Raw genomic sequence first — 25,938 nt, 5'->3', positions numbered from 1 at the left:
TTACTACCTGATTGATTTGTTTGTCAAACTTCAATCCTGAATCGAATACGACTCCAAGATTTTTTGCATGTGGTTTAACAGAGGGGGCCAATGGGCCAAGATGAGGAGAAATAATGTTGGTCAAATGCTGTGTGAATCTGTGTGAATTGAACTCTTGGTAATTGCAGCCGTAATTTGTGCTTTGAGTGTTTCTTTTTCTTCTTCTCCTTGTAGATGCACGATTTACAGTATATCTTCTTCTTGTCATGAAAAGTGGAGGCATTAGTGGAATACAGGAAGGTCTCGAATGCATTTTTGCATTTATAGAGGAAGGTTTTGAATGCAATTTTGTGCTAAATCAGGAACTGACAAATTGTAAAATTTTGACCTGAAACAATTGTATCCACCGGTCATTCAGCGAATTCAGTAAATTTCATTGTTCTATGTGAATGTGTTTCATGACATAAAGAGACTGGGGGGTAATTCTTGAGTCACATGAGGTCCCCACATAATACCAGTCCCGTGCGAATGGAGCTTCAGTGAGTTTAGCCCTTAACTGCCAATCTGACTGCAGACAGCTGACCCCGACAAGAAATATCACAGCTCGCTGAACTATGATTTCCACTAGTATATCCAACAGTCAATGCTCATTTGACATGACAATTTCACCAGTTAGAAAAACACGGCCAGCAAGTGGTTCAGTTTTTCCTCCTGCAGTTTTTCAAATCACCGGCGTAATCGCTAGCCATGACTAAATCGAAAGTCATTCTGCTGCTACGTGCATCCCAGGCCGAGAGAGTCATAACGACTGGATGGATGTTGACATGGATTGTCCCGCTCCCAGTGATTACAGAATGAGTGGGTGTGGGCGTGGGTGTGTGAGTTCAGCGTGCGCACGAACATGTGTGCACCCAATCATCCGAGAGTGTGTGTTGGTTGTGTGCCAGATGTCAGGAGCTCCTTGAAGTCTGTCAATAGTATCGATCCCACGGTGGCCTTGCAGTTGCAGTCGGCTGCTTTCTTTGTTGCTTTAATTTTTCCCTTTCTTCCACCGGTGATGACAGTGCTCGATCAGCTCATTCAAATCAGCATTGATCTGCCACTGTAGCTTTTGGATTAAAGTCAGCACTTTACTGTGTGTCGCCCTTTATGAAATCAGAGCCATTTAGATTGCGGCGTTACTATAAGAAATGAACATACCTCCTCTGATCTCAGCCTCTCAACCTTTAACTTTCTTTCTTTCTCCTAATGTGATGTTGGTTTCCTTTGAGAATCCAATACAGCACAGGTAATACAACAAGTCAAATACATCACACTGTATAATCCTGCTTATTTTTCAATATAAAATCAGAGAGGTCTTATTTCTTTTGGGTTTACAACCAAAACCAATCTGGCTAGGCAATCTGGATTAGCTCTTAAATCTCGAAGTTATCGCCCAAACCTTCCTTGAGCGCGGCTTCTCCTTCCAAGACAGATGGCATTATCCATTCATAAATGTCACAGAAACAGAGTGACTATAAAGTAGCCGGCGAAGTGAATAGTCCTGTAAGCATCTGTTCCCCGGCTGCTGTGACCCCATTTCAATATGTTGTGTTCACTGTGTGGCGACACGTGTTAGTGCACTGCAGACACTTGCTCTGGAGCATGGAGAATTGACAGAATTAATTCAATGACAGAATGCTATGTGTAGTTTTGGCTACGCCGCCGAGGCAGACAAATAAGATTATAGCCTGGCGCAAGGTCACAAAGTCAGAGTTGTATTTAAACTTTCTGTAGACAAACAACTCACGGAGAGCACTTAATATCTTTTTTTTTTTTCCAATTATAACCGAATTCCTCTCCAGTATACTCTTGGTTGTTTTAGCTTTTATTGGGTGTCTGGCAACGGCTATCTCCCTCACCTTTAATAGTATGAGCCCTAACCTTATTATTGACTTAAACCCAGCCACAGAAAACAACCTTTCTCCCTACGAGGCATCATTGAATTTCTGACTGAAAGATAGAAGCCGCAGAACGCCACTCCTCTTCCACACTTATCCATCTTTACATCCTTTCATTCCCTCCATCCCTGTATCACAATGCTGTGGTATTTAAGGAGCTGATCCGGAGAACTCTCTAAAGGCGGCCGTGTCACTCTAAAGAGCACCCTAGCCGGAGGGGGCAGGTGTGCAGGTGTGTGTGTGTGTGCATGTACGTGCGTGCGTGTGCGTGTGTGTGTTTGCACATATCGCCTACTCTACAGTCTGAGCGAGGAGGACGACTGACCTTTTAACAATTATCACGGGACAATCGGAACCTTTCAGCGGCGCCTCTGAAGCCATCTATCCACTATCCTCCTCCTCCTCCCCGTCCCGTCCTCTCCTCCTCTCTACTCCGCCTCCCCCTTTTCTTCTCCCCCCCCTCACTCCCGCAGCTCGGACCGCCCCTCGTTGCGCCGCCGTCGTTGAGGTGTTTTGTTACCACCTCTCGCACTCGACCACGGGGTTAGGCGGAGGATGACGAGTGAGAGAGAGGAGACAGAGGCAGAGGCTGCGAAAGGCAGAGGAGGCACGGATAGAGACGCAGAGGCCGAGCGTGGATTAGGTGTGGCTATCATTAATTCCAGATATCGGCAGCCTGTCTGGTTATACCGCCGCAGCATCATGATCGCGCTCACATACACATTATGGCTTGTATCGCCGCCGGCTATAGAAATCAGAAATTCCTTGCCTGGTGATCCCTCCTTACCTGTCTGAAAAAAAACATGTAAAGGGAGATCAATGTGCCCTCCTCAGCTCCCCAGCTGAAAAAAAAAAAGCAAAAACATCCAGCAAAATCTCTTCCCCACCAAGCTTCCATCCAGCAGCCCTCAGTAGCATCTTGTCGAAGGCAAAGCTATTGCGTGTCAAGGGCTTTCCAGCAGCCGAGGGGCCCATAGAGCACGGCACTTTGAGCCTTGAACACAGTTTTCAGTTTGTATCCAATATCTACTTACACAGTTTTCACCGCTTACACCGCCCTTGATTCCACCTAAATCTACAATATACCAACACCATGTGCCGTTAATGTTGTTGTGTTTTTACGCATAGTGCAAATCTCCTAAAACACGCCCCAAGCCTCATTTACCTGGAGCGAATTTAAGGGGGTTTAAGAGGAGCTAGAAGTCTGAGGTTCAAGCACCTTCAAAAGCCCATATAGCAAACTCTGAACCACGGGCTTGCATGAAGGCCAACAGTAAGCCCTGCCTTGCCTCATTATGCCTGCTGCGAGCACGCGGCGGACAAGCGACTGCACACACATCCATACACACCGCCACTCCAGGGACGAGATTACATGTAGCCGTCGCATTGCCCATTATTCCGTGCAGCTGCCCGGGTGGGAGAAGCAGAAGAGAGACAGAGAGAGACAGAGAAAGAGGGAGAAAATATAGCCACGCACATTTCCCATTGCCTTTGAACCTTCATAATGAAACTGACTCCTTGAAGTTTTAATGAAAGCAACAATTTACCATTCCCTTTTTCTCCCTGGGCTGCCGAGCTTACGCTGCTTAGACCGAATCCTCTAAAAATAAAAAATAAAGCAGGGGTCTCCTTTAATCTTCTTTATGCCGGGTGGAAGAGGCGCTCTCATGCATTTAAATGGGGCCATCCCACGGACGCACATGACGGCCGGGGGTATCGACAAGGGGCTGCAGGTGAGCCGCCGCCGCCATATTTCACGGGCTAACCGGGCGAGCCGCCGGCCATCACTTCTGGACGCCGTCTCCCTCCTCGGTCTTATCTCTGATATAGGGGACCACTATTTCTTTCTCCATTGCCCTCCCCTCCGCACGCACATTACTCGTATAGAAAGCCACCTGCCAGTAGCCTCTCCCTCCATCTCTCTCCCCCTCGTCTGGTGTGTGACCCGGGCCTGTCAGGTAGATGGACAGCCTTTTGGCACGGCCGCTCCTAGCTGCTCTGAATGGCTCTGGGAGGGAGATTGAGTGGCAGAGTTAAACATGACCTCTCCTGCTTCACTGAGTGTTTGAGGGGAAAAGATGAGGTTATGTGTGTGTGAAGGTGTGTGTGTGTACTCTGTGCGTGTTCCTGTGTTACGTGAGCATGTGGGCTTGCGGCTGCCTGTTAAGAAACGTGACCCTTCTGTGTTGCGACTGCGCGCGTTTCAACATTCGCCCCGCTGCGGTTTAATAGGATCCTGTCACCTTTGTCTCTCTGTGTCTGTGCCCTACACCACTCTCAGGGTCAACTGCTGTGTGTGTGTGTGTGTGTGTAGGTGTGTGTGTGTGTGCGTTAACTCTCTGCCACTCAGCCCTGCTGGTGTTCAGGTCAATCCCACTGCTGGGGCCTTGATCCCACTTTTATCACTGTAGGCTGGATAAGAGCTAAACGTGTCGGGGTGCTAGTGTGAGACATGACAAAGATACTAAATACAACACATCAGGACCGACGGCTCTTTCTGAACCGGTGGGACTAGCAGGCGAGAGCTGCGGTCCGTTAATGATTTCACCCATTAGATCCATTTTTAAGGAGGATTTTTAAGCGTCGAGACATTTGAGAGATGGATTGTGCGAAAGGGGCTGCAACAAAATGTGAGAAGTCCTGAGATTTTGTGCACTCGGTGTGTGTCAGTGGCAAAGGCAGCCACTTCAAATGCATGCTGGGGGATATCTAATTTCAGGAGTATTCCGGTGGCTTAGTCGTATCGACTGATTGGGCTCATGCTGTCTCAAACCACCCTCCTACCTTTCCTGTACTGCTATCAGCAATCAGAAAAAGAAGTATATTTAAAGATTGTGGACTATGCATTCTCTCATTTTAACGCCCAATTTGAACTGAGAAAGATATGCAGGGACAAAGTTGAACAATGGATTTTAAAGCTGCCGCGTCAACTATTAACCCTATAAGTCTATGTCAGGAGTATTTCAAAGAGAATAAATATCTTACGTTTCCAAATGCATCGGCTAACATCTGCCGCGCGCTTTGTGTGCGATTTCCTTTTTTCCTCCGCGCATCTTAGTGGGCGTATTAGCTGGCTGCTCCCTTCTCCCAGAGTCCACTGCCCCGCCAGATGTCTGGCATGTTATTTAGCCGGACCATATGGTGGCCGTGCTTTACTTACCGAGTCTTCAGTGTGGCGGGAGAGTGCTAAACGCCGCTCGTGATGGAGCGTATGTCTTCGCGGATGTCTTTTTGATGGAGGCCTGCTTTTCAAAACGCTGCGGGTAAGAGCGAGTTGAGGGGGATCAAAAAAGTGACGCGGACTTTGTTGATTGAGTGGTTAGTCACCAGTCAAAGTGTTTCATCTCAAACCGTGTGATCCGTCGTGTGGAAGCTTTATGGCGGAAGCTGATTATACGTCGTATTAGAATATGCAGATGTGTGACTTCAGACTGGATTTAAGGCTACTTTTTATAAACCGTCTTGAAAACTCTGTCTCTTGGCTGTTGCTTTGTCTCAATTTGTTGTGCGTATTCCACACACAATTTAATGTTATTCCCTCAAAAGCAAACATGAAAAGCGAGGCCCTTGGAGAAAATAAAAATACACTCTCACTAATGAGAAAAAATCGCTTATCGTTTACGGAGAGAAAATATTTACGGCCGTTCGTTGCAATGTGCCGCTCTCTCATTCCGTAGGCATCTCAACGAGCGAGCGCGGTTGAATATGTCTCGCTCCTCCCCGGCGCTCCGATGGCGCAGCGAGGGGGATTGATGGGAAAACATTTTTTTTCCCTGGGAGGGAGCTGGCACCGGCCGGCCGCTGCAGTGGCCACTGTGGTAAATAACATATGGGCTTGTTATCTCTCCTCTGAGCTGGGGAAACGCTCTCAACACCAGCCACTTCCTCATTAGACTGCTGCTCAAGGCGAAAAAACCCGCAGACACAGAGAGAACGAGAGCAATGTGAGAGGAGACTGAGAGAGGGAGAGAGGGACAGAGAGATGAAGAGAAGGAGGGAGTGACGGAGAGAGGAAGAGAAGGAGGGAGTGACGGAGAGAGGAAGAGAAGGAGGGAGTGACAGAGAGGGGAAGAGCGCACACACATTTGCATGAAAGAGAGAAGGAGCGGATAGAAAAAAAGAAAAGTTGAAAGACAGCAAGAGAGTGACACCCACGGAGACAGAGGAGAGAGACAGCGAGAGTGAACACACCCTCCTCATCGCCCACTATAGCGGCAGCTGTAAGCCCAGTCAGAGGCAGTGTGTCTGTGTGTGTGTGTGTGTGTGTGTGTGTGTGGAGCATTGTGGCGTGGTCTCCAGCTGAGTGTGTCAGGTGCTCTCCACTCTACCAGCTGTTCGCAGCGCTTCACACAGCGAGGACCAACAAGCTGGCTGGGAGTCTGCAGATCTGGATCCCAATCAACACTAACACAATGGTGGTGGCTCCTTTCCACGTTTCCAAAGCAATGACACACTCTGCAGTATGTGCAAACTCTGTGTTGGCTGATACTTAAAGGACAGTTCCAGCGCGATTAGAGTTTTTGCTCTTTTTGTACATTTCCCATCCCTTCAGTTTTTACATTAAAGATACTTTTAAATCAGTTTTGCCATGCCTCTCGGTCTCATTCTCTCCCATTCAGTTCCAAACGGCATAGAAAACAACTCCGGAGACTTCTAATTTGGCCAGTAAAGGTAATCCAGAAAGGCCTCCAGTCACATTTTGCAAATTTGCATCAGAATGCTAACATCAGGCTATAAACTTTTACACTTTGAGTAGTTCCACGCACCGTTTCATATCAATGCGCGCATTCGGGAACACTGCGAGAGCTAAGACTTCTCTGATTTCCATGTTGAAGCTTTCAAAATAAAAGCTTCAACTAATAGCTAACATTGTCTGCAGTTAGGTTAGGACCCGCCTTCTGTCACAGCCCATTCAAGCCAACTGACAAACCAAAGCAAGACGCCTCCACCAGCTATAATCCGGAAAATTAAAAGGAAAATACTCTTCATTACTGGGTATACCTTGTAATATTTAGACAGCGCTTATTTCAAAATATTTACTTATACTGAGATATCAAATATCTCATAGTGTGATTAAACACTGGAAAGCGATCTGCAGTGATGTAAAGCAGTAAGAGACTGCAGCAAATGAGCAAAACCTCTACTCACACTGGAATCATCCTTTAAAGCGATACTCTTGCTCTCAGCCGTGCTCATCAGTCGATATTATCCCTCTTTTCTATCCAGTCAACTGATTTGAGTAGCTGTTGCTTCCAGGTAAATCGTATGCTAATGCTCGAACACTAGCTCCCATTATTTAAATTCAATTATTCAGAGGAACAGCTACCTAATGGATTATAATACACCTCTTGTTGCCTGTTTTTCAGCATCACTCCAGAAATACCAAACACCAACTATATTTTCTGCATAAACAAGTAGGGCCGGGAACGTGATCCGATCAATTCTGAGTAAGCTGTTGTTTTTTTTTCCTTCAGTCTGTCTCTCTTTACCTTGCTCTGGCGGTATTTACCAACAAACACCTTGCCCCCGGCACTTGGTATTATCGAAGAAGGAAGAAAAGAACCAACTCATGAAATTCCCCGCGACGGCTTGGGAGAGAGGGCTGTGCTGTGTTGTGAACGCAGCATAGTGCACACACACGCACTAAAACCAGCAGACTGCTTACTGTGTAGTGCGGATCAGGAGTAAGGACGGCTGTAAGCTGGCTATTGCAGCAGAGCGTCTCAGAGAGCCCAGGTACATCCACAAAATGGACTGTTGGATTATCTTCCGGTTTAGTCCAATTTAGCTCACTTAGCACCGGGAGAAGACCAGAGGATGTGTGTTCACCTGTCATGTGGATTACAGGGTTAGGGTCAGGCTTATGGAGGCTGAATTTGATGTTTTTGTTGTACATCTGATGAGAGGAGTCAGCTAGTTTGACACGCTACACCTGACTCTAGCTACATGGGGCTCAGAAGGCATCAACCCAACTGTGTGTGTGTGTGTGTGTGTGTGTATGTTTGCCTTTGCGTGTCAGTGGTAGAAAGAGTACTAGAATATCTGACTCAAATAGAAGTGCTGTTACTTTACTTAAATAGAGGTAAAAGTACGAGTGTAAAAATCGACTTAAGTAAAAGTAAAAAAATGTACTCAGAGTAAAAGTTACTGAGTTTCATTTAAAAAAAGAGAACATTGCTGCATGTGATCTTTTCCATGTGATTCTAACATAACGAGAGGACAGAGTTCAAACTAGATTCTTTTAATCGGAAAATTGGAAATTACAAAGTAAAGTGCACAAACAGTAAAGGCAAATTACTCACACTTTTCTGACATTTCACAGTGAATGGCTCCACCATTGGCCAACTTACGACTGTCCTGTCTCTGATGCTTATGGAGAGCCGCAAAATTTCTACTCTGTAATGGATGTGATGTAAAATGTAGCAAATTGCAATACTCAAGTAAAAATGTACTGAAGTAAAAGTAAAATTACCGACTTTAAAAAATACGCCAAAAAGTACAAGTACACAAAAATAGCTACTCAATTACAATAACATGAGTAAATGTAATTAGTGTGTGTGCATTTAGGTGTGTGTGTGCGTTCCTTCATGCACACGTTATGCATGAAGTAGATACTTTGCTGTGGCTGTGAGGCTTGCAGGCTTGTGCGAGTGTCGCCGAGCATCGATCCCACTGCTCCCAAGTCATTAGCATGAGAGTGGCGACAGTCCATCAGCCGGGCCGTAGATTGAAATAAAAGACCCCTGGACCCGAGCTCAGGTTAGAAGTTAATGGCTGCTAACCAAGGAGTCTGCAGGTCTCCACTCTGGGGAGGGGGTCTGAATTGTTAATGGACACACACACACACACACACACACACACTGCGCATGCACACACAGAGAAATACTCACTCGCACACTCCCCATTACAGCATGCACTTTATCTAATCTGGTGAAGAGCAGCAAATGGGGGCCAATCAGGTGGTATTGATCAGTTAGTGCTGATTGCTGGTTTGACTTCCACAGAACATGCTTCAGGGCCTTTAAGGATCAGGGGAGTGACGCTGAAAGGCCATCTGAATGCCACAATAAGTCAAGCTATAATTTGATATAGGCCCTTCTGATGCCCCGACTGAACAATAAGACAGTAAGATGATCCTCTAGTTTCACATCTAAGTTGCATGGATCAATATGATACTATCTAGCTTTATTAGTACGTAAAATTGAATTTAGATTTAATCAATACTCAGTCGGTATCTACATGTGAATAACCATGCGGAGTAATTGAACGTCTGAAGTAATTGTTTTCATGGATAAGATACAGAATGATCAAAGTCTGGCTCAGGCGTAGCTCTAAAATATTAATTTGTTCAATCACACCAGCCGAGCTCATATACTGATGTCAAACTCTTCGATTTGGATTCAGCGATTATAATTTAGTTAGTTGAAAGCCTTTTTTTGTTCCATTTTAATACAGATCAAGTCCTATAGTGATATTTTTACCAGCATTATAATGGATGTAATTATGAATAATGAATAATTATGTGAATAATGAATGAATTGAAAAATTATAATCACTAGTTCGAGAGACGCCCCATTAAGACTGGAATACGAATGAGAGGAACACGAGAAGCAAAAAACGATTATTTGCGCAGCACCTTTGGGCGCGCGGCGGACGGGCGCCGGCCCTCCGTCGTGGATCAAGGACGAGACTAGATGTAGTTTTAGGCGGAGGGTGGAGAGGCGGTGGTGGCATCAGTTTGGGAGGAGAATAGTGAGGTGTTGGTGGAGGATAATGGGAAGTGGTGGGGCGCAGGAGGCACCTAGACTGAGCCGCATGGAGAGGCTGGGGGGAGCGCTGGTGATCTCCAGGAGCCCGAGTCTAGACCAAGTGACATAATGAGGAATGGTATTTGGAACTAGAAGATCAAAGGGCAGAGAGTGGTATTAAACAGTTGAAGAAATGGAACCTGTAGCGGAAATGGCTGCCATTGCAGCCAAGAATCTATAACCTTGGAGTCAGCTTGTCTAGCCATCTTTGTTTCCCCCCCCCCCCCCCTCATTATCATCCTCAGTATGATATCATAAGCCTCTAAATCATCTGAGGTCTTGAATGCAAAATCTGCTTTGCCTGGTGTGTTTTGTTGGCAAGCCTTCCTCAGTTTGTGGATGCCAAGCTTAAAGTACAAAGCTATTGGTCCTGAGGAGGCAGTGGATTTACCTCCATTAGGCGAAGATAAGAATAACAGCTTATATGGAACATATAAACAGACACATTTTTCATAAGGGCAAGAGCTGCCGTTAGTTGGTGTTACAAAAAAGAAAATACCATCCGCTGCATTTTCCCTCCTCTGACCCCTTTCCTGGCTGCCTGCGTCGAGCTTGTTAGCAAAAAAAACAGCCACTACGCCTTTCTACCTCACTTCCCTCCTCTCCATTGTTTTTCCTCCTTCAGTGCAAACACCAATTAAATGTTCATGTGATTTACGAGCCGCTGCCCTCGCGCGCACCCCTCATCTGGCAAATACTCCTCATCACCGACCGCAAAAAAGATTTTAATTAATCACCTTTGTGTCCTCAAGTAGACCGCGGTCTACGTCGCAGGGACGGATGGAGGCAATGACGGGCCTCCAAATGCGCACAGTCCTCCTCAGAAAAAAAAAAAAAAAAACACAGAGAAAGCTCCCCTTTTTCTCCCTCCGCTTCCACGAGCGCCTCCAGCAGGCCGTCCCATCTGTCTCGTATCCGCTCCTTCCTTTGAAAGCTTCACAGGCAGCTTGGCTTTTAAAAGCACTGCCGCCGCTGAAGGCTACGATCGGGACGGGGGGAAGAGAGACGGCGTCTTCTCCTCTCTCATCACCTCTCTCTCATCTCCCCTCTCCTCTCCCCGCTCTTCCTCTGTTTTCCCAGCTGCCAGGAGTGAATAAAGGTGAGGAGGCGCCCACTGGCATCGCCATGCCACTCGAGCTCCTTCTACTGCAGCAGCAGCAGCGTCAGCCCGGCTCTCAGAACTATGCATTCTCTTTCCTTTCAATTCTGCAGTGCCAGACAGAGAAGAGTTAGTGTGCATGTGTGTGTGTGTGTGTGTGTGTGTGTGTGTGTGTGTGTGTACGCCGCTGCAGAAAACACACCCTGAGGTCTCTGATCAAACGAGATTGGTGCTGTTCTGTATTTTGTTTGTTGTGACGTGATGGCACAGGCAAAATTTGTGCATAAGTGGGTGTGTGTGTGTGTGTGTGTGAGTCTGCATGTGTGTGTTTGCGCGTGCGTGCAGTAGCTCATGAAATGCAGATGTATCTTGTCGTTACATAAAGTCACATTGTCACTATGAATATTTGAAGGGATCAGGAGCGGATATCAACAATGAGTCACACAGTATGGGGACATATAAGGAGCTGTGGAAAACAAAATATGTGTTTGCAGCTGTACATGTGCACGCACATACACGTAAATGGGTGTAAGTGTGTGTGTGTGTGTGTGTGTGTGTGTGTGATTCAGTGCTAAGAGCACCACCGACAGCTCAGCCACAAGGCTTAGCGTTAATCTAAAGAGATATTCTTTATCAACGCTGGCACATTGCAGACATTTGGAGATGCAGCATGGCGATTACATTCGGCTCTTTTTTCCCTTTATGTAGCTCTTCTTTCCTTCGGCCTTCTTCCCTCTTTAAACCTCCTTTCACTAAGCCATACCATGTGTAAGGGCGTAGTACGGCCTTTTTCACATTTTTCGTGGCAGATTTCTAAAAGATTTCTGTGTGTGTGTGTGTGTGTGTGTGACTTTGTGTGTGTGTGTGTGCTTCGTCTCTTCCTCTAACCTCAAATACCCCATTCCGGAGAAGGCCAGCTGGATTGATGGTGGTCTCTCCTTTTCAGCCCTTGAATGGTCAAGATTGCCTGACTGTCACTCTCTCAGTTTCTGCAGTAACAGATTGCCTGGTTAGGTCAAGGTGCGTGAATGGAGAGGCGGGGAGAGGCAACACACACACACACACACACACACACAAATACCGGCGTCCTGAGTGAGCGAGGCACGGCGGGTGCTTGTTTTAGGCAACGTTATTCAATTTCAGAGTTGTCACAGCCGCTACCCTGGTGGCCAACCAGCTGGTTAGATTGTTCTTTTTTTTGTGTCCTTTGAGGAAAAGTTTTTGGGCTGACCTTGTTTCATAGAAAGCAGGTAATTGGCAGCAAAGCTTCCGAACACTAAAAGCTAAAAGCTAAAGAGCCGCGAGTGCTTTCTCCTGATTATCTTCTAATGGTTTCAAATTAGCCGAGCATAATCGCCTGCCTCTTCTGCACTCCCTGCTACATCACTCCTCCAAATGTCACATTGACAGCCAGTGGGGGGTAAATATAAGAGGGAGCAAAGGGAGGCTAGAGATGAAAACATTTATAAAATCACATACAGAGAACTGGTGGCAGTATTAGTCGATTCATCGCCATGCAGTAGTTACACATGCTCACCGTTAAGCAGCTTTAATAATCGCTGTTCCATGCTTATAAAACAGAGTCCTCCCTAACTCCAACACCTTGTGCATTTTGACATTATTTTGCCCACAAAGCAGCATGTATCTGGTTGTTAAAACTGATCGGCTGCAGCGGGGCGAGGTAAGAGAATGAATTCCGCAGTCAAATACCAAAGCCTTACATTTGTTATTTCCCAGGTGCGCCCTAAAGAGTGGAATGGAGTTTGGCATGGTGATCCTTGAAGTGTAATGAACATTTTAGCTTCAATGTAAAGCAATCTGACAGAGTGCAGGTGGGACAGGTTGCATCTTTTAACACCTGCTGCCTCCCCTGCTTCTGTTCAAAGGCTAATTTCATGCCCAATACGCCGGCATCCGAGGCGGGCAGCGCAGGGGATGCCGGTGCATGTTTGAGGTCGTGCACGCGCGCATACATCAGAGGGGAGACTACATGTGATCACAGGAGATAAAGGGGAACAGAGAGGGGGAAAACGAGAGAGTCAGAGAAAGAGGGAGGGTTCCGCAGAGATATCGCTGATAAACCCACTGTCTCCAAGAAGGAAACGGGCCCCTCGGGAATCAGTGCATCCAAATTCAGATGGATAAACATCTACTCCATTGAAGAAAATCAGCAGATGGTTCAATTAGCGTCCGGTGGCGGATGTCGCTGTTGTGTGAAAACCCTGCAGCTCTAATGTTGGTGATTTTCATGTTTTAACTTCAAATGAGGAATGAAAAAAAATCGACAAATTCTTGGTCTTATGGTCCCCCTTTCAAAACTCGATGGAAAAACTGAAAATTGCGTGGTTGTCAGTCTGAAAACAATTGGCTCTTAGATCCTGAAAAGTTGACATTTTGATGCAAGATGAAACGATGGCTACATTTACAAACTCACAAAAATATGATTGTAATGCAATTAAGACAACAATGCGAGGAGATATATAAAGAAAACACACTCTGATTATGTTGTACTCTGATATTATTGGCAATAGTAGAGACTGTTTCTTCAAGTGTGATCACGTATGCTTGGTGACCTGCCAGTTTTTGCTCATTTGAATACTCACAGTAACCGCATGTCGCATGTAAATACATTATTAGGGGGGGGTGTCGCTGTATAGAATAGTTTAAAAGGCTTAATCGCATTAGTGTCTTCATTAGAGCGCTTGGCAACAGTTGCATGTAAATGCCGCCATTGATGAAGGTGTGAAAGCGGTGATAGTAAGCCATGCAAGGATACAAGCTCAGTGTTTTCATTAGCATTCAATTCTCCCCATAGTGGAGAACTTGTCACAAGGACTCAGGAACTGCCCATGGCGCTCCCTCTCTCTCTCTCTCTCTCTCTCTCTCTCTCTCTCTCTCTCTCTCTCTCTCCCTCTCCCTCTCTCTCCCTCTCTCTCTCTCTCTCTCTCTCTCTCTCTCTCTCACTCTCTCTCCCTCTCCCTCTCCCTCTCTCTCTCTCTCTCTCTCTCTCTCTCTCTCTCTCTCTCTCTCTCACTCTCTCTCCCTCTCCCTCTCCCTCTCTCTCTCTCTCTCTCTCTCTCTTCTATGCGGGCACACATTTAATGCACAAACTCACAAACACAAACACATTCCTCCCTAATTACTCCCACTCTTTCTGATTCTCTCTCTCTCTCTCTCTCTCTCTCTCTCTCTCTCTCTCTCTCTCTCTCTGTTTCTCTCTCGTTCTCTCTTTCTTTGAAGTTTGAAATTAGAGTTGAAAGCAAGGTCAGTGTATTTATACCGTTTTCATCAGAGATTTATTATTTTTTGAGGAATTGGAAAACAAAACAAACTGCATTGAGATTGTTAGCTGGAGAGGACATGATTTTTTTATTTTTTTTTTTGTGGTGGGAGTAAAAAAAAACCGATCAAACCTGAAGAAGAAAATACTCCCATACAGCTCATGATAGTCAAATCACCGGCTATAATTCCATGAATGAAAATTAATTCTACTTTGGGGAGTCTATGAGAAAATGAAATTAAAAGCGAATAAATTAGGAAATAAATCCTCGCGGGTGTGTGGACGTGTGAGTGTGGATGTGTGTTGTGAGTATACACCTGCGTGTGTGTGTGTGTGTGTGCTCTACCCTATGTGTGCCTCTGAATGCAGGTGTTTGTGTGTATACTGTAGTTCACCCAGGCCCGACCATAGCGAAAACATTAGCAGAGAGTGCAGTGCATCTCTATGGAGTTCAGCCGTCCCATGGCTGCGGAGGTAAAGTGCTTTTCAAAGAGCTGCCCTTTCCAACATTGTTCCTTGAAGGCTGACCTACGACTAAGATTACAATTCTCTCCTTTCTTCCGTCTCCCCTCCCTTCATCGCTGACAGCTGGACACCAGGAGCCGCGCGCCGCGCCAGAGAGCTGAAATGTCGATACCACTCCTCCGCTTTTGTGCGCTATCTCTCCTCGCCTCTTCTTCTCTCCACCGTTCTTCTCCTCTCATCTCCTCTTCCTTTGCTTTCTTTTGTTCATCTCCTCTCCTGTCCACTTCTCTCCTCACCTCTCCGTTCCTTCTTCTCTCCTCTTCTCTCCTCTTCTCTTCTCTTCTCTTCTCTTCTCTTCTCTTCTTGCTCGTTAAGAGGAGTGACGGGGTTATCAGTCTGGGAGCAGTTGTTTCCTCTCCGACTCATTTTTATCTATGCTTCCTTGGATTAATGCTCCAGTCACACATCCTACTCAGCCAATCAGCCCCCCCCACCCCCCCCCACCCCCCCCTTTTGGTATTTGCAGGGCCTAGTTGTTTTTGAGAGAGAGAGAGAGAGAGAGAGAGAGAGAAAAAAAAAAAAGTCAATTGGATTCTTTGTCACCTCAATCTAGTGTACCCCCCACCCCCCGCCCCTCCACTCCTCCTCCCTCCATCTACCCATATCTGGAAAACACATCTTCATTTCAGTCATTTGACTCCAGCAATAACTCTGTATGGCTTCATTTAAAATGCTGTTTGGCACGATCGTGGCTGTGTTGTCAGTTGGTATTAGAGAGATGGGTTACTTCAGCAGCAGAGAGCAGGGATGTTTTGTGTGTGTGTGTGTGTGTGTGTGTGTGTGTGTGAGAGAGAGAGAGAGAGAGAGAGAGAGAGAGAGGGCAAGATGTTGGTGGGGAAGGCCGTTAGTGATGCCGTACAGAGACAAAGCCTCAATAATAACCTTGCCGGAGAAACAATCTGAGAGAGACAAACACTGAAGTATTGCTTCTAAGAAAATACGGTCAGATATGGAGGAACAGCGGCAGCTTTTATCATTCCGCCATGACAAGTCCTATCAGATTTAAATATCGCATGAATCCACACATGAGGTTGTTTTCACAACTGTGTCTGCAGCTAGATATGATCCTCGGGACACTTGCAAGGCTTTGCCGTGTTGCTTTTTCCATGTGCGCTTTTGTTGTTCTGAATGTATTGTTCGCTATATGTTCAGCTAAACACCGGCCTAGCCGATCCTCCAAGGCACAGGCTGATTGTTGCGTTTGGCAGGCTTTAATAGCAAAACTGAATAAAGGAAGATTAAATAAATGGAAGGGGATTTGTATATAAATGAAAGAACAAAAACAGATTAAACAGAGAATAAAGGAAAGAGGACATCAAGGAGTATCCCATGCATAATATACACACAATGATGCATAACATAACAAGTTTCCTCAGATGCCACCTCATAACACTGACTGTCTATCTTGTATAATAACAGTAATTAGGTTCAGCAAATGAGTGAGATTACATGCACAGATACAGGTGTAGCAAAACTAAAATGCATGTGGTTGGAATCAAACTATAATATCCTATACGAATACATATTTTGAACAAAGTGTATGAAAAATACCCAGTGGTTCCATTAACACCATTTGCTTACTGCAAGCTGTAAATAACCCTGTTTAGCAAGTTGTCTGAGAGTGTGTTTTTCTCTACCGCAAAGGCCAAGAGGGGCAGTTGCAGGTTGAGAGGTTCACCCACATTCTGTACATATAATCACCACCGGGAGCTGACCAGTGAGCCACTGGTTAAACTCACTCCTGTGGTAGAAGTAAACACATCCCGCATTTACATCAGGAGTTCAGTTCAGCCCACCATGCTTGGTAGAATGTAAGATCAGAGACCGGAAAAAGACCTGACTGCGAGAAGAAGCCATAAGCCTGGCTGGCATGAATGACTCCAGCAACAGGAGTACAACTACATTCTTTATAGTAGGGCCACTGAGGGTGGCTTTAATGGAGCAGTTGGGGTTTAAGTGCCCTGTTTATGGACAAATTGACAACAGTTGTTAAGGGCTGGGAGAGCGTATCGCCTCCTCCACTTAGACCTTCCAGACCGGCCCGGGGACTCAAACTGGCAACCCACCTTGCTTCTGTAACCTTCTGGCTGGTTTTGAGATGGCCATCAGCCATCTTAAGTTGCTAATTAATTTCTGCTCATGCTGCTGCTCTGAAAACGGTAATAAAACTGCAGAGAAATGATGGAATTCCTCGTTGAAAATGTTGATTCTGTATGTATGTCTGTATATCAATTTTTCATTCTACTGTACTTACAAATTTGATTTAGAGGACATGGTATAGCGGTGATCTGAATCGAAAAGCAGCAACTGTAATCCATTAAAAGCACATATCCAATTGCAGATACCTTCAAATGAACAGGTGATTCTGGCTTTAGATAATAAGAACACATACTTTGACATACTTATCATGGTCAGGGATTGTCATCATTTGCTGAATAATAAATCTGAGAGTAATGTGTTCAGATTATAGTCTAGCCCGTCATTTATTGTGTGCAACACTGCCTATGGCTTTGAAAGCAATATTAAGCTAAAGGATAGTGCAGGATAGTGGCAGGTTTGCATTGCAGCAAAGGCAGCGACAGGGAAGTGAGGTAGATGGCTGCTTGTGTATTTTTTGGCTGACTGATGGTGAACCGGTATCTTAGGGGATCACTTATAAAATGATTATGAATGACAAACACACATGAGACACACACACACACACACACACAACTCGAATTAGAACCAAAAATCCACTTATCATTTATAGCAGCTGAATGAAAAATGAAAGTTCTACTTTTTCATTTGCCCGCATTATGCTGCATGTTCCTATATTCATCATATTCCAAAGTCATTGATCATTATTTATAATTCTGGTCTCATATCTGCATATGTGATATCTTATCCCGCCGATCCACCCGCAGTTTATGGAAACACAGTGATATATGCCCTCTACATCCGCCATGATTGATTGCATCTTAGCTGCTGACTCGCTTTAAAACAGAATGCACCTTGCCTTCTTAATTCACCTGAGTTGTTTTTGCCGGAGTAAAGACTTATCTCTCTCTCTCTCTCTCTCTCTCTCTCTCTCTCTCTCTCTGCCTGTCTGAGTTTCTGTTTATTTGTTTGTTTGTGTGGGAGTGGGAGCAGTAGGAGTGAGGCGTAAATGGCGATCGCAAGCCAGCACAATCATTAAACACTGCGTTCAGATGAAAGCCCTCTGTGCTGCTTTGAACATCCGTGTCCCACCCACACATACAGACACACACACACACACGCAGATGCACACACATGTGCACACATTCCTCATTTCACCTTTAAATGTTGATTCATAGATTAAAGGCTAGTTTTCCAAAACTATGAGTCAGAGCTAAAAACCGGTAGCAAGCTTCTCGCGGGTTCCCCATATAACAAGAGAAGCAATCTGTTTTCATGAGCTCAGGTCCCGGGGCAAGAGATTAAATTGCTCGTTTGGGTCCCGGGTTGAAAAAGTTTAAGACCCTCTCAGGGCTGAAGCAGCAGGAAGAAATTTGGTTCTCTAAAAAGCTTTTCTGAACTTTTACTTAGGGGATCAGGGTTAGTAGGGTTTTGCATTTAACTTATTGTTATAGCCAAGAGTTCCATAAATATGTGGCAGGGCATGTTAAGAAGGCAATAGCAGCCGGCATGGCAGAGCAGCAGTGGTGCTAATGGAACAATATGATTGCTCAATTTGTACTCAGAGTTTGTATTTTGTTGTGTTTTAAAGAAAGATGAATGAAATGTTTTCTATTTTCCAAGTTACTGAAAAAAGTACCCAAAAAAAAGTTGTCCCCTCCCCAGGCAGTTGGGGTCAATGTGTATGAGAGGTAAAGAGTGTGATTCCAAAAGTGCACTTTGCCATATACACATAAGCAATGGTGATCCTGATCTTGATGTTTCCCTCGTCCCTCCAGTTCCAGCCAACATCTACAAGGTGTCAGAAGACATCACGGTGAATGAGGGCAGCAACGTGACACTCAGCTGTTTGGCCAGCGGCAGGCCGGATCCAGCCATCACCTGGCGGCTGCTCAACCCCTCAGGTAAGACTCAACCAATCGCTTCTCATTGTCATTTGTGTCACTCTCGCTGTCTGGCCAATGGCACGCCAGGTCCATTCATCATCTGCTGACTGCTCAGCCCACGAGGTAAGAAGCGCAGGGATCAGGACGCCTGCGGCAAATTACATCAAACTTTGATCCAAGTGTAAGTTATAGTGTTGTCTATTGTCACGATTATGTGTCTAGACCATGCAGCCTTTAAAAAAACAGTTTTGCTGAGTCAACTGTTGCACCTGTGGGTGCTTGTTATTCCAATGGGAAGAGCTTGAAGGCTCTCATTAAGGCGGCAACGATTATTTTGGTAATTGATTAATCTGGCAACTATTTTTTTCGATGAATCAATTACTTACACAATTATTTTCTTTGTTCTATCAGTCATGACAAAAAGAAAAATGAATCAAGCAGCTCTATTGAGTCCTCTTGTATTTGAGGAGCAGGTGGGGGATACTCTCTGTCAAGACTTCTGCTAACCAAGGAGAAAGTCATCTATACACCTTTGTTGCTAGGAAAAAGGGAAGAAAAAACTATAATTGTATATATGGCAGAACAATATTGTCTTATTCTAAATGGCATTTAACTGTGGGCTTGTTCCTTAACATTGTGTATTTGAGTGTTTTTCTTAATTGAAAATTAGAAAATACTCTTCAAATAACTATCAATTTAATGCAAAGACAATCACAGATTATGGATATATGGTTAAGTTTTATGAAAACGTTCTGTGTGGAGATGGAAGCTCTCAGTTAACATTATCCTCTAACGTTATCCATATCCATAATTAACTAACCATGAGAAGCCAGAACTACATATTTACTTCTCATTTATTTATTTTCACATATTTAGGTCAAGCTACTCCACTATTGATAGCCAGGTAGCTTAAATACTCGCTGACTACTATCTGCTTCAGGTGTGGCTTTGGTTTTAAATATGGATGTAATGATGCTGTGCTGATGCTGGGAATCGTGTTTTGCAGATGTTTCACTCTGCTGTATTGCTGGCTTTAGAGTTGAAATATTCCCAGACGTTGTTATGAAACTCGCGGTCTATATTTCTTCTCGTGGGTGGAGCTGTAGGTCTTCTTTGCCTCTCTACTGCACAATCAGCTAGTCATTTGAAGCAGTGCTGCCACCTAGCGCTTCCTTCACACATTGCATCATTGACCGTTAAGACTTTATCTTTCATGCAACGCGTCTGATAAAAATCCACATTGACAAATTTGCATAATCGATTACGCTGACTGATCGTTGCAGCCCTAGTTCTCATGTAAGACGTAGGCATGGTGATGTATGGGCATGCCAGCCGAGATTCGAGAACACTATAAATGCGCAGGTAGCTCTGTGTCGGTAATTAGGTAGAACTCAGATGCCGGAAATATTGTTGCTTTCGGATTTAATTCGAGTTTCAGGAAAAAAGAACAATGTCCCCAACTGCGTGATAAGCTTCTAGTGTGATGGATGGAGATGATCAAGTAGACAGCATCTCAGTTTGATAACAGCCCCGCGCTGATTGAAAGTCATTTTGTTTGCGTGTCTTTATCAATTACTGTGTCAGTTTATCAGTGTTCCAGACATGTTTCCCCAAATACATCTGTTTTCTACACCTGGCAGCTGAACAACTTGGGGAGGTGTATTTCCCTCTTTTGTCTGGTTGAGTTAAAGAAGAGTGATTTGTACAGCCTAATCCTGTGAGCCATATGGAACTGACTGGCTGCTGTTCAGACCTGCGGTGCAAAGTGAAAAGCTCCTTTTCATATTTTTCGCTGCAAAAACTGAAGAGGAGCCCTCGAGGTCCAGATGGCTCACAAAGTTAGGTAAAGCCTCCTAAGTTTAAAACAGGTTTTTCATCCCGGTAGAGCACGTGGATGGAGACATGGACGCAGAACAAAAGGAAAGAATGTGTAGCTCAATAGCGGTTAGTTTTCAGGCTGCAACGGCCTGAGCTTTACTGACTACGCCTCTGCAAGTTTGGTACATTTTCCTTCATAAGGTAGCTTTTCTTTTCATTTCTTTGCTCTGTCTTTTTTTTTTTGTGTGTGTGTGTGTGTTTGTGTTTGAGGAAAGAGTGGGCAGACCTCCCTCCACAAATCTTTCTTCTTTCCTGAGACAGCGTGAACGGTGAGAAGGGGAAACCGGTGCGATGGAGGAAAATCCTGTCAGCGTCCTGGCAGGATTGGATCCTTATAAGCCCGCGCAGGCACATGTGGCTCCCGAGATGGGGGTCCCACACCATTTGCGGACTCTGGCGCCGTTGTTGTTTTGTTTGCTGTTGTTTTGCAGGTGCCCCCCCCCCCACACACACACACACACACACACACACCCCCACCCGAAACCATTCTTTTAACCCAGTCACAGAGAGCGTGGGGGACTGCTGGGAGAGATAATGATGTCTGGCAGCCTGCGGTCTCCCTGCCTCACACCCTCGCCTGCCTGGGCAGTATCGCCGCTTCGCTTGGCTAGCCAGGCTCGCAACTTATTGCTGGGACACACACTCGCACGGAGCCCCATGCATATTCATATCCTTATGCGTGACTTTGTGCACATATTGCTGTGCACGAACGCATGCGAAGACAAAGGCGCTCACACACACACACACACACACACAAACTCGACACACACTCACACACACACACATCCTTGTACTTCTATCCTTAGGAAGCCCTCCGTTAACTACAGTATTCCCTCATCCCTAACCCCTAACCTTAACCCTCACCACAACATGCCTCACATTAACCCTTACCCTAACCTTAACCTACTCCTAATTCTTATCTTAACCCTAAAACCAAGCCCTAACCCTGAAATAGCCCCTTGAAGAAGTGAGAAATGGCCAAAATGACCTCACTTCGCAAAAGTGTCCTCACTCTGAATGCCGAAAACTCAAGCTGGCTCTCGCAAGGATAGAAGTACAAGAGCACACACACACGCGCATGCCTGCACACACACACACACACACACACACACACAATCCTCTTCAAAATGAGGGCACTCCACAGTATCCTCTTCAAGCCATATGAGACAACACACCTGCAGATTAACGACAGCCACACCTGCTGGTCATTAGCAAGGCCCACAGAAAATAGATGCCGGTCTCCATGGCGACGTGCTGTTTGTCTGTTCAACTTGGAAGTCCTCTCTACAGCTAGGTAACTTTAAGTTGTTCAATTAGAAATGATTTAGCGAAAACCAATTTCCATAGCCTGACTGCAGAACAAAGTCTCTGCCTTACTGTTTGAAGAATAGTGTTCATACTATTCCACTTTACTGTAGGAAAAGCCTCAGTGGCATTTTGAGCTGTTCAAAGAGCACTTTGTTTCCATTAGGACTAGCTGCAGGAGCTGCCGCTATCAGCAAACAGTAGCCTACCTACTGTATGTACAGCTCTCAAAAACCTAGCAGAAACTACTGTCGATTTTCCTACCAGTACTTAAAACCTTGCCTTCTCTTTGTTGCTGTTGGTCAGCTCACAAAAAGCGATCATATGCATTCCACTAAAAAGCTGAACTTTTTTTCTTTTAGAATGCACTCCACTCTGTCTAAAAATAAGCCTTCTTTTCTTTTCTTTTTTTTCCAAAGTGGCCACTTTCCATCCACCTTGAGGCCACCTCCCATTAACTTTAATGTAAAAAAGGTATTGGGAGTTTGAAAAAAGCGTGCAAAGTGTGAGCACTAATGGCAATATGGCAGCTTAATGATTACTCCCCTTTGAATACTGTCAAAATCCAATCAGGCGGCTTTGAGAACACCTGCAGTGACAACCGAACTGGCTGGTCATGGCAGCATTAACAGGCCCACAGGATATAGACTGTTCTCACCTCTGAGACACTGTACTGTGTGTCCTCCAGTGCTGCTGAGCCTATACATTAGTCTCTGTACAGTGGCTGTAAAATAAATGAGACCTGTAGAAACAGGTAATGCATTATATTATGCGGTGTAATTACATTTTCTACAAAACTCCAAAGCCAGCCTCTGCCAACTAACAGGCTAAAGGAGCAAGCGAGAAACTGTTTGCTTTAAATCAAACCAACAAAGCCGTAAAACTGTAGACTACAACAAACCAAACTGACAAACAGACTATAACACTGACAAACAGACTATAACAACCCAGAAAGTCGTCAAACTTCACACCGTAACAAGTCAGCTCTGGAATGTGTCTATTGTAAAGTTTTGTCAGGAAAACTTCTTTTCTCAGGGGCTTGGAAGAAAAACCTGCAGCACTCTCCTGCAGCTCTAATGACTTGAGTGACAGATGATGCCTCCGACGCCGGAGTCGAATGTTTTCAGCCAACTGTCTCAATCGGTATTCCATCATAGGATTTGTTTATGAGATAGTTAATAGCAGGGATTCTCAAGGTGCCCACATTGATTACGGCTGTCATCTGTTTCCTGCGGGGCCACCCGGGCTGAAACCGCTCTCTTCTGGGCTCTCCGCAGTCTTTTCTTTTTTCTCTCTGCCGTCGTTGTCACCATCGGTTGGTCATCAGGAAGATAATTAGATTATAATTGCCACGTTTGTTTGTTTAATGACAGGTGGACAGACAAAACGGAAGGCTGGGTAGATGGCTAGATAGAGCGAAGGAACGTTTTCAAAGCCCGGAATATACTGTATATGCACGTATTAGACTGCATCAAATATACTGTTTGTGTTTGTCATTGAGACAAAAAGTCAAGCAGAGTTATTGCTCACGCATCATTTGGCTTGGTTTGTAATTGATGCATGGCGGGGCTGAACGGAATGAATTTTCCAGGGGTCTGAAAACATATTGCCGGTGAATGTCTGAGGCAGGGATTTTTGAACCTGCTCCGTCAACACTTTCTGAGAGGCATCAGATGGAATGAGGAATACTGAGACTTAGTCAAGATTTCAGCCCTTTGAGCCTGATCTAAGACGACGACGAGGCAAGCGAAGGATTCTGCACTCTGAGCAGGGAAGGGGACTTGTATCGGCACGACAAACAAGGTGCTCGTTGACATGGTACATGCACCAGTTCAATTCAAAGAACAATCACATATAATATAATAGCCTGAATTGAAATTATTTCTTTCATATACACTGAATGAAAATAGCAGGGACCTTTTTGCGGATGTTGAGTTCCAGTCCCATTTGCACAATCCACATCTCAATTGTCTCAAAGCTTCAAAATCCTTCTCTAACCCGTCTGCTTCTCTTTATCTACCTCTCCTCCTTTGTGATTGGTATAGATTTAATAAGGGGAATCAGTGAGGGATAATGGCTTTTACCTGGATTCACTTCATCAGTGTGCTTCATGACAAGAGTAAGTGTCCCTAATATTTTTGCTCTTTCTGTGTAAATATAGAGTATATATACTGTAGATGTTAGGGATTGGAAACCTCTGGTGATACCATGGCAACTTGTTTCAATGCCTTCTCAGTTGATCATTATTTTATAACCAGCCCAGAATCCACAGGACAAACAACCCAGCAAATGCACCAGGTGCCTCATGAAACAGGTTGAATAGGTTTCTTTGACCACAGTCACTGAAGCCGGCAAATAATGTAAAACTTTGAAGATGTGAGGCTGACATATAGTGCCTGATATTGTCCACGGTAGCAGTGTGACATCTGTTATACCTCCAAGTGTGAGACGGTGGGGATAGGCAGCATCCCATCTTGTAGTTCTTGTACTTTTTTATCAAAACACTTTTTGTTCAGCCTCGGCGTGGGCGCCGCTGTGGATATTGATTGAATAGCTCATTGCTTGGACTTGTGAGGCGCATGATCAATAGAGCGTAGAGGGGAGGAGAGGTGAAGGAATAGTCAGCAGGATGGGAGGAATGGAACGGGAGAGAGAGGAGAGGAGGGGAGGAGATCAGGAGGAGGGTGAGGAGAGGTGTTGTGCATATGTGTGTTTGTGTGCACGAAGCCAAATGTCCGCCTTCGTGTATGCGTGTGTGTGCGACATGCACTCGCTGAGACCTGCACACATGTTGGTGTTGATATATGTAGCTGGCTGGTTCCCAGCTGGAGTCCACCCCTATTTTTACTCCCCCAGCATAGCCACTAAAGGTCAGAGACGGGGGCTCCCGGGTGGTGTTTGGCCGGGAGAATGGGGGCCCCCCACCGAGCACGATGAGGGGGGAAATGGAGCCACTGGTCAAGCAAGGAATCCTTCACTGCACGCCTCTGGGGCCACCAAAATAGAAGTCAGGCAAGCATGAAAAATACATGCCTCCTGGCACCTGCTGGCATTACACGCCACAATGCTGCAAAGGAGAACCCACACTGAGATAGGAGGAGGAGGAAGTGGCGGAAGTTATACTAGCCTCGGGAGAAGGAAGGAGGAAAGAAAGAAAGAAAGAATGAGGGAGATACAGACAGGAGACGGGGAGAGAAAGGACAGAGACTGGTGTTTTAGTATGCAAATGGCCAGTTTCATTAGATGTGCAATCATTCTTATCATTAGTTATAGTAACTCCAGTGGTTAATTAATGTTCAATTATGCATTCGAGGTCCTCTCACCTCTCTGGTGTAATAGAGTTTGTCAGTCATTTAGCGCTGCAGGGAGGACGACCACAGCGAACCTCCGATCCACTCAAGCACAGACACACACATCTGGACAATCTGTGGAGAGCTTTCTATAAAACTGGGCCATGATGCTTTAAAATCAAGTTGTGAAGCGCTGGCTTGTTTACGACGCTGGCAGCAGGACGGCCCGGCGGTCAGAGAGACGGTCCCGTAACCGAAAAGTCACAGGTTTGTCATGTGTATCCATTCAAGGTGGAAGTAGCTAGTTACATTTACTCCTGTTACTGTAAGTAACAGCAGTAATTTTTACTTTAAGTATATTTTTGCTGAAGTATTGTCCTTAGCTGCATTGTAAATCACATCAAGTACAAATTTTGTGGCTCTCCACAAGAAGCAGAAAATGGACCAATTTTGGCCAAAATTGGCCAATTGTGGAGCCATTCACAGTGAACAGTCAGTCAGCAAAGAAGAGAAGAGTAATCCATCTTTACTTTGTTTGATTTTCCAATTAAAAGAATCTAGTTTGGATTCTACCCTCTCATCCTTTTACAATTGCATGGAAAAGATCTCATGTACGTAAATAACTGAGTAACTTTTACACCATTTTCACCATCTTTTACATCTACTCAAGTAAAACTCCAGCAAGGCAGCAGTACTTCTACTTGCGTGGGATGTTTTAGTACTCTACCCACCGCTGGTATGCATCAGCAGCCGTGTGTCCTGTCCCAGCGTCCTTGAGCGAGACGGCGCACCTCTACCCGCTCGCTCGCCGC

The 25,938-nt window shown here is 45.2% G+C and overlaps 1 protein-coding gene across 1 annotated transcript in view; it reads left to right on the top strand.

Moving 5' to 3' along the window:
- lsamp (limbic system associated membrane protein) overlaps positions 1 to 25,938 on the top strand; it is a 162,657-nt gene that overhangs the window by 116,218 nt on the left and 20,501 nt on the right. The window contains exon 4 of the mRNA XM_071897273.1: positions 18,546 to 18,671. Coding sequence (XP_071753374.1) covers positions 18,546 to 18,671 — 126 coding nt within the window. The remainder of the gene's footprint in view (positions 1 to 18,545; positions 18,672 to 25,938) is intronic.

This window comes from Centroberyx gerrardi, chromosome 6 (genome assembly GCF_048128805.1).
Source record: "Centroberyx gerrardi isolate f3 chromosome 6, fCenGer3.hap1.cur.20231027, whole genome shotgun sequence".
Classification (NCBI taxonomy): domain Eukaryota; kingdom Metazoa; phylum Chordata; class Actinopteri; order Beryciformes; family Berycidae; genus Centroberyx; species Centroberyx gerrardi.
The sequence above is the reverse complement of the archived record's forward strand: the minus strand, read 5'-3'. Positions and strand labels throughout refer to the sequence as shown.